Source organism: Truncatella angustata, assembly GCF_020726525.1.
Source record: "Truncatella angustata strain MPI-SDFR-AT-0073 chromosome Unknown BKA67scaffold_1, whole genome shotgun sequence".
Taxonomy (NCBI): Eukaryota; Fungi; Ascomycota; class Sordariomycetes; order Amphisphaeriales; family Sporocadaceae; genus Truncatella; species Truncatella angustata.
Genome location: NW_025763381.1, coordinates 6,339,545 through 6,351,611, shown reverse-complemented (window position 1 = coordinate 6,351,611; position 12,067 = coordinate 6,339,545). Strand labels below are relative to the sequence as shown.

At 52.2% G+C, this 12,067-nt stretch overlaps 4 protein-coding genes across 4 annotated transcripts; 2 read left to right on the top strand and 2 right to left on the bottom strand.

Moving 5' to 3' along the window:
* Positions 1 to 580: 580 nt before the first annotated feature.
* Positions 581 to 2,671, top strand: BKA67DRAFT_66520 (magnesium transporter NIPA-domain-containing protein). Its single transcript, XM_046108520.1, has 7 exons — positions 581 to 792; positions 886 to 929; positions 1,014 to 1,039; positions 1,148 to 1,238; positions 1,305 to 1,556; positions 1,619 to 1,910; positions 1,986 to 2,671. Exons 1-7 carry the CDS (start codon positions 776 to 778, stop codon positions 2,452 to 2,454), a joined length of 1,191 nt encoding a protein of 396 aa, XP_045964948.1. The 5' UTR covers positions 581 to 775; the 3' UTR covers positions 2,455 to 2,671.
* A 1,156-nt stretch (positions 2,672 to 3,827) lies between these two features.
* BKA67DRAFT_66463 (40S ribosomal protein S3-like protein) lies at positions 3,828 to 4,981 on the bottom strand. The gene is made up of 2 exons (XM_046108413.1): positions 4,876 to 4,981; positions 3,828 to 4,761 (listed from the first exon to the last, which is right to left on the bottom strand). Exons 1-2 carry the CDS (start codon positions 4,896 to 4,898, stop codon positions 3,990 to 3,992), a joined length of 795 nt encoding a protein of 264 aa, XP_045964947.1. The 5' UTR covers positions 4,899 to 4,981; the 3' UTR covers positions 3,828 to 3,989.
* A 1,062-nt stretch (positions 4,982 to 6,043) lies between these two features.
* On the top strand, positions 6,044 to 8,850 carry BKA67DRAFT_590068 (protein phosphatase; the record flags this gene model as incomplete). Its single annotated transcript, XM_046104549.1, has 3 exons — positions 6,044 to 6,058; positions 6,168 to 8,504; positions 8,773 to 8,850. 3 exons carry the CDS (start codon positions 6,044 to 6,046, stop codon positions 8,848 to 8,850), a joined length of 2,430 nt encoding a protein of 809 aa, XP_045964946.1.
* A 42-nt stretch (positions 8,851 to 8,892) lies between these two features.
* On the bottom strand, positions 8,893 to 12,057 carry BKA67DRAFT_549269 (vacuolar protein sorting-associated protein). The gene is made up of 5 exons (XM_046101571.1): positions 11,761 to 12,057; positions 10,729 to 11,496; positions 9,433 to 10,672; positions 9,274 to 9,355; positions 8,893 to 9,209 (listed from the first exon to the last, which is right to left on the bottom strand). Exons 1-5 carry the CDS (start codon positions 11,903 to 11,905, stop codon positions 8,958 to 8,960), a joined length of 2,487 nt encoding a protein of 828 aa, XP_045964945.1. The 5' UTR covers positions 11,906 to 12,057; the 3' UTR covers positions 8,893 to 8,957.
* Positions 12,058 to 12,067: the final 10 nt, after the last annotated feature.

The following is a 12,067-nucleotide window of genomic DNA, read 5'->3' as shown; positions in this document are numbered from 1 at the left end:
GGGGGAGTATTATCTGCACCACCGCAGTAAATTAAAGTACTAACCTACAATACGGTTGCCGGTCCCCAATCACAGACGATACGGGGCACATACCGTACAGCTCTTCTCGCACTCCAAACTCACTCCGTACCTTGCCTTGCCCTTTCCCTCACCTTGACGCACGTCCCGCCCCAGAACCCAACCCATCTGTCCACGAAACAGAGACAGAAACAGAAACACACTCCAGTCCACCATCTTTGGATTTGACCACGAGGACACATCTACACAATCCCGCCGGAGTTTGGTCGCGAACCGAACCGGAGCAACGCAAAGCAAAGCAACAACCCCGCCGGCCTTCTGAGTTACCTTTGAGCCATTATACACCCCTTCAAAGCTCACTTTCATTGTTGCGACTCAACAACACCCGGACTGGGGGGGCCATTCGATCCGATACTCCTCTCTGCACCTGACCAGATATCGCACTGCGCCATTCTCTCGCTTAGCGCGCGCATCCCAACCAAACAACCAAGACGAACCCAAGTCGCCGGATTTCAGTCCAGACGTCTACTTTGACCAAGACCAGATCCATAATCTCCAGCTGTCCTTTCGGCACTGGATACGAAGCAGCGCACCGGACGCGACTCGTCTCTCTGGTACAGACAAGCATTTGCTCGTGTAACTGCGACTGCCCTTCGCCAGGCGCGAGCGGCTTGAACCACAAAGACACCTAAGGGACTGATTAGAAGCCCTCTTGTCTAACTACAAACAAAGCCGGCACAGGCGCATACTCACCGAAATGATGCTCGAGGAAAAGTATGTTCCGTGCTTGCCTTTCTTGTCGCCCTGCCCAGACCGGACCGTTACCTCAAAATGGCTGGCATCACACACTAACGCGGCTGTCTACAGATACATCGGACTGGCTTTGGCCATGTCATCTAGTTTGGCTATAGGTACGTTGCGTCCACAGGCTCGGGGGAGTCATCCGAGAGTTGTCCCTAATCTGGTGGAACAAACTGACAGTCTTTTGTCTGCAGGCACAAGTTTCGTAATAACGAAAAAGGTACGATCCAATAGTCCGACGAGACCGTCTTCCTCGATAGGACCTCCATCCTCCACGTGTTCCGAATTGCGCCTCAAATCAAGATGGCCAGCTGACATGGATAAATAGGGTCTACTGCAAGCTGGCGAAAGGCATGGGTTTGAGGGCGATGGCTTCGTATATCTTCGCAACCCCTTGTGGTGGATAGGAATTCTGAGCTGTGAGATCCGCTTTTGGCACCCTTTGCGGCACAACACAACGGTGGACTGACTGACATTCATCTTAGTGGTTGCTGGTGAGGTCTGCAACTTTGCCGCCTACGCATTTGCGCCAGCTATTCTGGTCACGCCTCTGGGTGCCCTCAGCGTCTTGATAGGAGCTGTGCTGGGGTCATATTTCTTGAAAGAAGAGCTTGGAACACTGGGCAGGTTGGGTTGCGCCATCTGTCTCATCGGCGCCATCGTTATTGTTCTTCACGCGCCGCCCGACGAGGAGATCGAAACCATTGACCAGATCCTGGAATATGCTCTTGCGCCTGGTGAGTCGTCTCTTAGCCAGGCATTGGTCATATTGTCATTGCTCAACTAACTGTCGCTACAGGCTACCTTCTCTACTGTTTCGTTGTCGTCGTGTTCGCGACAGTCATGATTTACAGGATTGCACCAATCCACGGAAAGAAAAACCCCTTGATCTACCTCTCCATCTGCTCGACCGTCGGCTCCGTGTCTGTCATGTCTGTCAAGGCATTCGGTATCGCTGTCAAGCTTACCTTTGCGGGCAACAACCAGTTCGTTCACGCCTCCACATACGTCTTCATGATCCTATGCCTTGTCTGCATACTCGTTCAGATGAACTACTTCAACAAAGCTCTGGCCACCTTCTCTACCCAGATGTATGTGTCCTCTCCCCTTTCCGCAATGCTTGCGTGTTGCAAAGCGAGTCTCCCAGTCTAACCACCTTACAACAGTGTCAACCCCTTGTACTACGTTACCTTCACGACGGCCACCCTATGCGCCTCGTTCATCCTCTTCTCGGGCTTCAACACGAACGATCCCGTCAACACACTATCCCTTCTCTGCGGGTTCCTCGTCACTTTTACTGGTGTCTATCTGCTCAACCTCTCACGCGCTGACCCTAATGGCGACAAGATGCTTGCGCGCCGCGGCAGGGATGTGGGAGGCACAGACATGATCTCGAGTGTACAAACACGGTTGAGCATGTCTGCGAGACGGAGCATGGACCCACGCTACAGTGTTGGGAGTACTAACGACAGAGAAGGCTTGATGCGTGGATATGACGAGGAGGCTGGTTTTGGTCTGACAGACCTGGCAGATGACAGCGATGCCGACAACGCGACGACGAATGGCAATGGGCATGCCAAGAAATCTCGTGGCAACTCGATCGAGCTGCAGTCCTCAAAAGCTGCTGAGCGGTGAGTACCGAACAATCAAGCTCGCACACTCTGAGCTCCACCACCAACAAACACATCATCAACACACACTGTAAATTTATCTTCGACTACCTGTCATGAAAAGGGAGGCTGGGAACTTTTGATTGAAGACTACCACACGATTGAACGAGAAGGGCTTGGCGCGGTTTACATGACAGGAGTATAGAGCTGGGAACTTTTAGGGGCATGGGGATTGGAATCATCTTCTCATCGCATACGGCGTTCAGGGATTACGAAAGAAATTTTTGGCATGACAGCGGTAGCGAGCTACCTCTATTGATCGATCTATTTTGGCATAGCATGATGTCTTTCGAGCCATGCTTATAAAAAGCCATGTAGTGTACGATACATTGTAAAGAGGGGACACAGCAGATACCCAGAAACCTGGTATTGGCAGGCTAGATAACTGGGTGTTTCTTTATGCTGATGGACCCACAGGCAAGTTGCCTTATGTTCTTGATAGACGAAAAAGAAACGACGGTGCTTCAAATGGTTCGACCATTTCATACTGGAACAACGCCACGATCTGGTGAGAATTGGGGAAATAGGTTCGTTCGACGACCTCCTGCTGGGCACACGACTTTATCGTGGCATTTCTCGGTGTTCCTTTCCCAGTGTGCTTGCTTTGTTGAGCATCATCCCCTTTGAGTTCAGGCCTGGCCGATGAGTTCTTCTGCAGCAGAATCCGTCGCACGGGACGTGCGTGTGCCCATGGCCAACATCACACTACGCCCAGACATCCTCTGGTACAGAGGATAGACTCGCCGCCGTTTGTGTATGTAGGTGGGAAGAATGCTCGCGTGATACCAGATTTGCTTCATGTGGCATTCGAGCGCGAGGGAGATTATGAGAGCGGCAGTGCTCCTTGAACCCTCTCTCCATCGTTGTGATACAGTGCAAGCGGGCCCAGGAGAAACTTGAATGAAACTGACAATTCTCACCCTCTCTGCGCGCACGGTCCGAGTCCGTGGTGTTGAAGAGAAGCTGGACAGTCTAGAAGGCCAATCCCAGGGTTCGATTAAGAACTGCACGTGGGAGATTCATGGAAGAATGAAATCGAACACTATCAAAGAGGGGGGGACACGGAGCGTGGCCCAATCACATGGGGAGTGCAGCCATCTGCATCTAAGCATGAATGCCGAGAGCTATGCCGCGCTCGTGCTACGTTCGCTAACTTTTGCAAATTCCAAAAACTAAATAACCCCCTTCAAAAGGGATGGGATACTCGTGGTGGTGGCCAGTCTTGTTAGATTCAGCGTCGCTCGATTCTATAATCACGCATCTTCGGCTTCACACGTCCCTTGCATTTGTTTCACTCGGAAGACGTGGTAAGTTTAGTGAATCATCTGTATTCACAATGTGACTACCGAAATTTGCCATTCCTTAGCATTGCAAAGATAAAACGCCTGATCGTACCTTCCACATGCTGTCATCATTATGCCATCTTCTTCTTCTTTTCCGGATCGTGAGAGCCGGATGTCGGAAGTAAACTGAGGGAACCCAACACCGATTGCCTCAATCCTATTGCTCCTCGGCGGCGGGGGCGGCCTCGGCCTCGGCACCCTCGCCCTCCTCAGCAGCACGCTGGGCCTCAGCCTGAGCCTGCATCTGGGCGGCCTTGGCACCGTAGTCCTGGGACATGGGCTGGATGACGCTCTGCTCCTCCTTGGGCTCGATGATGGTGACGGCGTCAGGGAGAGTCTTCTGGGGACCGGCCTTGCCCTCGGGGTCGGAGCCGCGCATGATCTTGACCTTGATACCCAAGACACCCTGGCGGAGCAGGACGTGGCGGGTGGCGTGGTCGATGAAGTCGCGGGCGGGCTGACCAGAGTGGATCATGAAACCGTCGGTGAACTTCATGGACTTGGCACGGGCAGCACGGAGCTTACCGGAGACGACGACCTCGCAACCCTTGGCGCCGGACTCCATGATGAAGCGGAGGACACCATAGCAGGCACGACGGACGGCGAGACCGTTGAGAAGCTTGTATCGGAGGGACTCGCACTGAGCGACGGCGGAGAGACCACGGTTCTGGACCTTGGCGGCGTAGAGGGAGACGCTGTTCTCGGGGAACTTGAATCGCTTCTGGATGAGGGAGGTGAGCTCGCGGATGCGGCGACCCTGCTCACCGAGAACCTCCTGGGTGTGGGTGGCGCGGATGATGATGTCGGTGACGGTGGGTGTGACGCGGACCTCGACGCCAGAGTAACCCTCCTCAGCGAGCTCGCGCTGGAAGAACTCGTTCAGCTCGGCGTAGAAAACACCATCGGCGACGAACTTTCTGCGCTTGGAGCTGGAGAAGAAAGGACAAGGTCAGCACATGGTCATTGCCGTTGCAGCCCAGCACACGCAAATCCAAATGCAAATCCAACCGGGGGCGGGGGAAAATGACCAATATTGGGCTTACATCTGAGTACCGGGGACAGCCATTTTGACGGTAGTTGTTGATTGACTGGCGGGAAGTCGATCAGGTGTCTTTGCTCGTTGGGTGATGGTTGTCGTGAACGGCCTGGAGGCAGGAGTCGCAAAAGAGGTCACGAAAAGTATTGTGGTGGAGTGGATTTGCTGAGCGCTGATTGGACTGCACCAGAATTTCTCACCAGAAATCTAGGGTTGTGTGGGATAGAATTAGAATGGGAATAGGAATAGGAATGATTGAGTGGGCCCGCACCGAGAAGGTAATAGTACGGCTTAGGAGAAACTGGCCCCGCACCTATTCATATAACTGCAGCTTATTCACTTAAACAGGCTTTAGCAAGGACATCCCCACTCGCTCGCTTATCGCTTATCGCTTATCGCTTATCGATTGTCGATTGTCGATATGACGAGCAAATCTTGGCACACGGACAGGCATCACTTGGAGCGTCTTGCCCCCCCCCCCCTCCCCCAGTTGTGCATTTACAGTACGGGATGGGTGCTACTCTCCAGCGAGAGTGGTAGATGCACTCACTAAGTTACAGTGTGACGTCGGGGCATTCGCCTCAGAGGAAATATTACAGCAGCTCACTCACCTGAGCTCTTGTTCCCTCCCCATGCATCACCGGACTAACCGATACATCAGCCTCGCACTGCATTCAAATCCAATGGCCAAGGCTTCTTGCATCTGTTTCTGATGCCGACTGCCCCGCCGCCTGGCTAGATGCTGCGAGCAACTTGTTAACCTCAGGAACTTGTTATGTAGCTGCACCTCCAGTGATGGTCATGACCACGGCCAGCAGCTACCTTCGTGGCTGTCTTCGTGGCTACCTTCGTGGCGTGGTAGGCTTGTGATTTCCAAGTGTCTCCAAAACAGCAAATCAGACTTGAATGTCGAGCATGTGTGACTTTTTGCACCGGCAATCAGTACTAGACTGGCTTCTCCAGGCTTTTGATTGAATCTTTTGCAGTCCAGCCCAGTCTCACGCTTAGAACGCAACCCATTTCATCACCCAGCAGTGTTGTCCTTTCCCACAATTCAGAGCTGCCCTCCTGACAGCCCCGGCACATCCTTTGCCCATGCAGGTCGCTTTAAGACATTACACGCTCCTTTCCGTGCGCAGAAGTGCTTGTGCAGTTCAGACCAAAACTCTTCGAAGATGCAGGTCAAAAAGGTATCCATTCCTCTTCTTGCCTTCTCCCTCACACGGATGAGTGCATGTGCTTAGACATGCGTTCTTCCCCCGGGGCCGACCCCGACCACCCTGCTAACCGAATCGCTAGATACCCGATGTTGAAGCCATTCGCGGGGGCGAGGTCCATAAAGGTGACCTGCATCTATCGGAGCACCACATAGTATTTGTGATGCCAAATGTCCCTCCCTCGGATGCCAAGTTACCACCAAACGCCCCAAAGAACCGAGAACTCTACATCGCATATCCTATCCTCAACTACTGCAACTTTCGACCTTCGCCCCCGACGTCTGGAAGGCCCTCTACCATACGTATACGAGGTCGCGACTTCACATTTATGAGCATCCACTTCAAGGATGATACAAGCGCACGCGAAGCTTTCGAGTTTATTCGGAACCGCACATGTCGCCTGGGGTCAATAGAGAAGCTGTACGCCTTCAGCTATCAGCCGCTCAAGCAGGAGAAGCCATTCAATGGCTGGGAGCTGTACGATCCCAAGGCAGAGTTCAGGAGGCAAGGCATCAGCAGCAAGTCCCAAGACAGAGGCTGGAGAATATCCACCATCAACAAGGACTACGCCTTCTCTCCGACATACCCGGGGTTGCTGGTAGTGCCCTCGTCCATCTCCGACAACGTCATCAAACACGCTGGTCCATACCGCTCGCGACAGCGCATTCCCGTCCTGACATATTTGCACTCTCTCAACAACTGTTCTATCACGAGAAGCTCACAACCATGCGTTGGTCTAAGGGGAAACCGCAGCCCACAAGACGAGAGAATCGTGAGCGCAAGCTTCTCTGCTTCAGCCACTGTCGAGTTTAACGGCCTTGACGTTCCAGCCCCGGAAACCACGGAGCCCAGTCCAGCCTCCAGCCAAGTCGACATACGAGAATCTAGTCTAGATGCCGTGACTTTTGCGACGGCACAACTCGAAGATGATCTCATTGCAGCTGGTGATCCGAACTACGACGCAAAGACCGGCAAGCGAGTCATATTTGGCGCACAGCAAAGCAATCTTATTGTCGACGCCCGCCCGACGATCAATGCTGTAGTCATGCAAGCCATGGGCAAGGGGTCGGAGAATATGGACTACTACAACTTCGCCAAAAAGGCCTACCTCAATATTGACAATATCCACGTCATGCGCGAGTCTCTCAACACAGTAATAGAAGCGATCAAGGATGGCGATATTAGTCGTTTGCCACCAAACCGAGATCTTCTCCAGAAGAGTGCCTGGCTCAAGCATATTACTGGTGTGTTGGATGGCTCAGCCTTGATTGCTCGGCAGGTTGGTATACGGCACTCTCACGTTCTGATACACTGCTCGGATGGTTGGGACCGAACTAGTCAACTGTCTGCGCTGTCCCAGATCATGCTTGATCCTTTCTACCGCACGATAGATGGTTTCATCATTCTTGCCGAGAAGGACTGGATGTCATTCGGGCATATGTTCGGTACACGCGGTGGCCTCTTGAACCACGAAAAATGGTTCACAGTAGAGAAGGACGCAATGGCGGGAAGCACCCTCCAACCCGGCGAGTCGGATGGCCGAGCAGGCGAGGCGCTGGAGAAGGCCTTCGCCAGTGCAACCCGTTTCTTCAACAAGAAAAATGCACACAAAGACGACAACGCAGACTCCGATGACCTTTCATCACCACCAGATGACCCTTCGCAAATAAAGCGTGGCGAAGGCGAGGCAACCCGGCCTAACGAGATATCACCTGTCTTTCACCAGTATCTGGATGCCACCTATCAGCTTCTACGGCAGCACCCCACTCGTTTTGAATTCAACGAGCGCTTCCTCCGCCGGTTACTTTACCACCTTTATTCTGCACAGTACGGAACATTCTTGTGGAATTCCGAGAAGGCCCGGAAGGATGCGCATGCGGCCGAACGCACGCGAAGCGTTTGGGACTATTTTCTTTCTCGCAAGCAGGAGTTTACGAATCCTGAGTACGACCCTACGATCGATGACCGCCAATCCGGTCGCGAGCGTCTAATCTTCCCAAACCTGGGCGAGATCCGCTGGTGGGCGGGCGTCTTTGGCCGCACAGACGCAGAGATGAACGAGTACCTCGACGCTGCCGCTGCACGTGGCGATCGTGTCCACAACTACAGCGCAAACGTTTCGACGAGCCCGGCACCTAGCAGTAGGAGTAGGAGCCCACTGCCAGCGCAGTCATCGACACCCGCGCTCAAGGCATCAACAAGCGTCTTGATGGGTGTTGAAACGGCACATGAAGCTCTTACGCCGGACACTACAAGAAACTCTCACGCCGCCTTAAAGAAGAGTGCCAGTGCCGATACCCCTGGGGCTTTTGCTTCCAACTTCGCAAAGCTCAGGGATGGTGTTGTCGGCCTGGAAATAGGCAAGGGAATTTTTGGCGGTGGCGGCGGCGGCGGCCCTGCTGCTTCCACGACGAATGCCGTGAAACCGGACGGCTCTAACAATGTTGATGTGCCGAGTAATGGGCTTCATAAAGCAGTACAAGAGACGGATGATATTCCGTTGCCCACACCGCCTCTAGGCGATAATGGGGTGAGTGGTTTAGAAATGAAGTAGGTCCGTTGTCCGGCACGGCGAAATGCACTATCTACAGGAGATCCTGAACCATGATGCGGCATTTAACATACCGGACACGGGGCACGATCAAGCGGACTGTGTCTTTTTATAGTATAGTCTCATTGTATAGTAGGGATTAGAGAGAAGGGAGGAGGGACGGAGCCAAATAGGCAGCGGAGCATCTAACGAACTGATTGATGCACAAACATAGTTAAACTACGAAGACTCATGATTATGATCAAACCAATTGGCAAAAGAAAGTCTTTGTTGATTGAATTATTGTTATGATTTAAAACTGGCCGCATGTATCATTTACCATTATTTCTTGAACACAGCAGCACCCAACCTCTCAATATCCCTGCCCTCTGTGGTGTTCTTCCCCGCCGCCTCTAGGAGACGCAACCATGCCTCTGAGTCTTTCGTTTTAACTGCTTCTTCCGCAGCTTTGATACGCATGCCGCATTTCTCGTACATGGGAACCGTGGCACCTGGTTCGAGGTTTTGGCACTTCGGTATGAAGACGGATGCAAGGCGAGGGTTGCCCGCTTGGAGGATAGTATTGAAGAAGGGCTGCACACGTGATTTTGTTAGGGATTCATGGAATTGAAATAAAAATTGGCCGTGCACAACTTACCTCCCACCCGATGGGGCTCTTCCTCGTTTTGGAAATCTCCTCGATCTCGTTCCAGTCACGTTTGGCGACAAGTGCTCTGAGTCTGTGGTATGTGTCAGATCTATTACCACAGCTAGCGCGATATGGGGGGGAAGGGGGTTTTCCTTTCTTTTGGCTTACCTGATCCACCAAGCAACCTTCTCTGGCACTTTAAACTCGCTCTGGATCTTCTTGGCTTTGTTATGATAACCCAAACGGATCAGCTTGAACAGTGTCTCATTCACGCTCAGGCCAGTGAAGCTGTCAGAGAAATCTCTATCGAATGCTTCCTGCATGCGGAGTAGGGTTGCTGCCTCCTTCAGGGATTGCAGCTCAAAGGCGTTTTCTCGCGAGTCTGATAACAGCTTAGCCGCGAGAGCCAGTTTATCTCCTGCTGTACGAGCATCAGGTTGACGTAGAGCTTCTCGTATGAAAACACCAGCCCCATCTATTCTCCGATCGTCTTGGTAGTAGAGGTCCTTGAGCAGGGCATTATCATCTTCTCGTGCCGCAGAAGACTCGACAAGAGCTGTGGCGGCAGGACGAGCATTGATGACGCGGAAGAAAGCGGCTAGCGGTAGCTTCTTCTTGAGCTGTAATAACACGAAAAAAATAAGGTCCGAGTCTCCACTTTCAATGGCTTTATCAAGTGCTATCTCGTCTTCCTCCATGCTCAGGAGCAGTGGTACTTGTCGACCGGCACGTGGTTCGTGGTTCAGGAGTTCGGTGGCTAAGCGACCACGCCCCTCATCGTAGGCCGCCCTAGCAATGGCTTCAAATGAAATACCGGGCTTTCCAGAGAGCTTCTCTACCACCACACGGCATATCACCTCGTCATCTTCGGATCCAGTACGAACCTTGGCAGATGCCCAGTGAACATATATACGATCAGTTGGCAGTCGAAGATAGCCGGCCACCTTAAGGGCTAAAAGGTATTCGTGGCGATTGATTAATCTTTGTAAGAGCCCTTCAGGCGTAAGTCGCTGGTATTGCTCGTAAGACAATGGCAGGCCAACCTCGTAGTATCGTATGGCATTGAGAACACGGAGCGTCTCACACATGTCGACGAAGTCATCACTGTTGTAAATATCCAGGACTGACTTGCCGAAAGATGCAGCCTTCAACAACTGTTTCTGCCAGTGAACGTTGAATTCATGTCCAGCAGCAGCCACACAGGTGTCTACTGCCTCGACCAGATTTGCCCGTATGAGCTGGATGTTGTCGTCAGCCTTTGGAGACTGGTTCTCGAGCTGTTCGACAGCGTCCAAAAGGATCGAGGCCGGCGACTCAGTGCCAAATCGGAAAACTTCGTCGGTGACGTCCGGAACCCTTTGCAAAAAGTCGCACACGTCATTGGTAATGAGTCTAACGCCATCGTGATCTGGACAAGGTGTCAATCTGCGGCTCTCTCACGCTGATATGAAACCTTTATCTTACCAACCAGTACGTGTACTTTTCCGTCGTAGAAGTAGTGGGCCACAGCATTGTTAGGCCCAACAACGTTGACTTCGTCATCCCATGCAATAACAACAGCATCATTGCCACACCAGTGCAAATATTTGGGCGGGATCTTCGATTTGGAGTCGTGCTCACTTAATCGGCTCTGGAAATCTGCGGTGATGACGTGCGCTCTTCCATCAGCAGCATATAATGCTGCAAACTTGCCATTGGGGGAGACACTGATATGCGTGAAAGGTCCAATATCGAGGAACCGGTCTTCGCAATCTGTAGCATCTATGACATAGATTGTCTGGTTGATACTCAAGAACACTTCGACGGACCGCGAGAGAGTAAAACTTGGAGATACCAGAGTCCATGCGTGGACCTCTCCTTCAGGCGGTGTAGCCAGTTGCTTTGGTCGGGGCTCGTCATAGGAGGAAACGGCAATGAGGGCATTGTTGGAAAGCAACGCGACCATGCCAGTATCATAGAATTTGCATGAGTGGACACCAAAATCTTCTGCTTCACGTCCAAGAGAAAATTGAGTAAAATCGCCTTGGAGGTCATAATAGCAGCGAACAGTTCCGTCATAACTAACGACGAGAAGTTTTTCGTCTTCTGACCACCCTAAGCCTTTGATAGAGCCTTTGTCCCAGGCGATGCTCTTCAGGAGCTTGCCTGCACAGCTATAGATGTCGATGCTCGGCTTTGATGACTTTGCAGCTGCCCTGAGCGTTTGTAGTTTAGTTTCATCCCGGTAGATTGCTGTACCACGATCAGTACATGCGAATAGAAAGTGTGATTTGTTGCAACAAGTGGCGCCGTCTACTCGTCACAGTCCCATGTCCTGTAAGAGCATGTGAATAACGCAAGGCCGCAGCATGCATGCGCTTGATTTGGGTCCCAGCATGACACCTTGGGCAGACACCCACCTGGGCCGTGAGATATGTTGATGGCAGGCAAACTCTATAAGCCAAGAAATAGAGACGGAGGGGGAATGAAAGAAAGAGTATGAGAGAATTATCATACCTACGGCGCCTCCATAAGGGGCTCCGGCAACAATGTAATTGTTCAAATCGAGATCCCGGTCGAAGACTGCCGTGTAAAGCTGGGTCTTGCGGTAGAAGCGATCTCCGACTTTCTCCCATCCTGCCGTAGGATGAGGGGCGTCCATTGCTGGTCACCTCATTTTACAATATGGCTTGAGATGTTGTAATATCGACTGTGCTTGGCAACCAAGACTTGAATGTGAACGATTAATAGAGAGGTGCGTCAGATTCACAGGCTGCAGCTGTAGTCCAGGTACAGTTGGAAGCGGATGTGGATGCGGATGCTG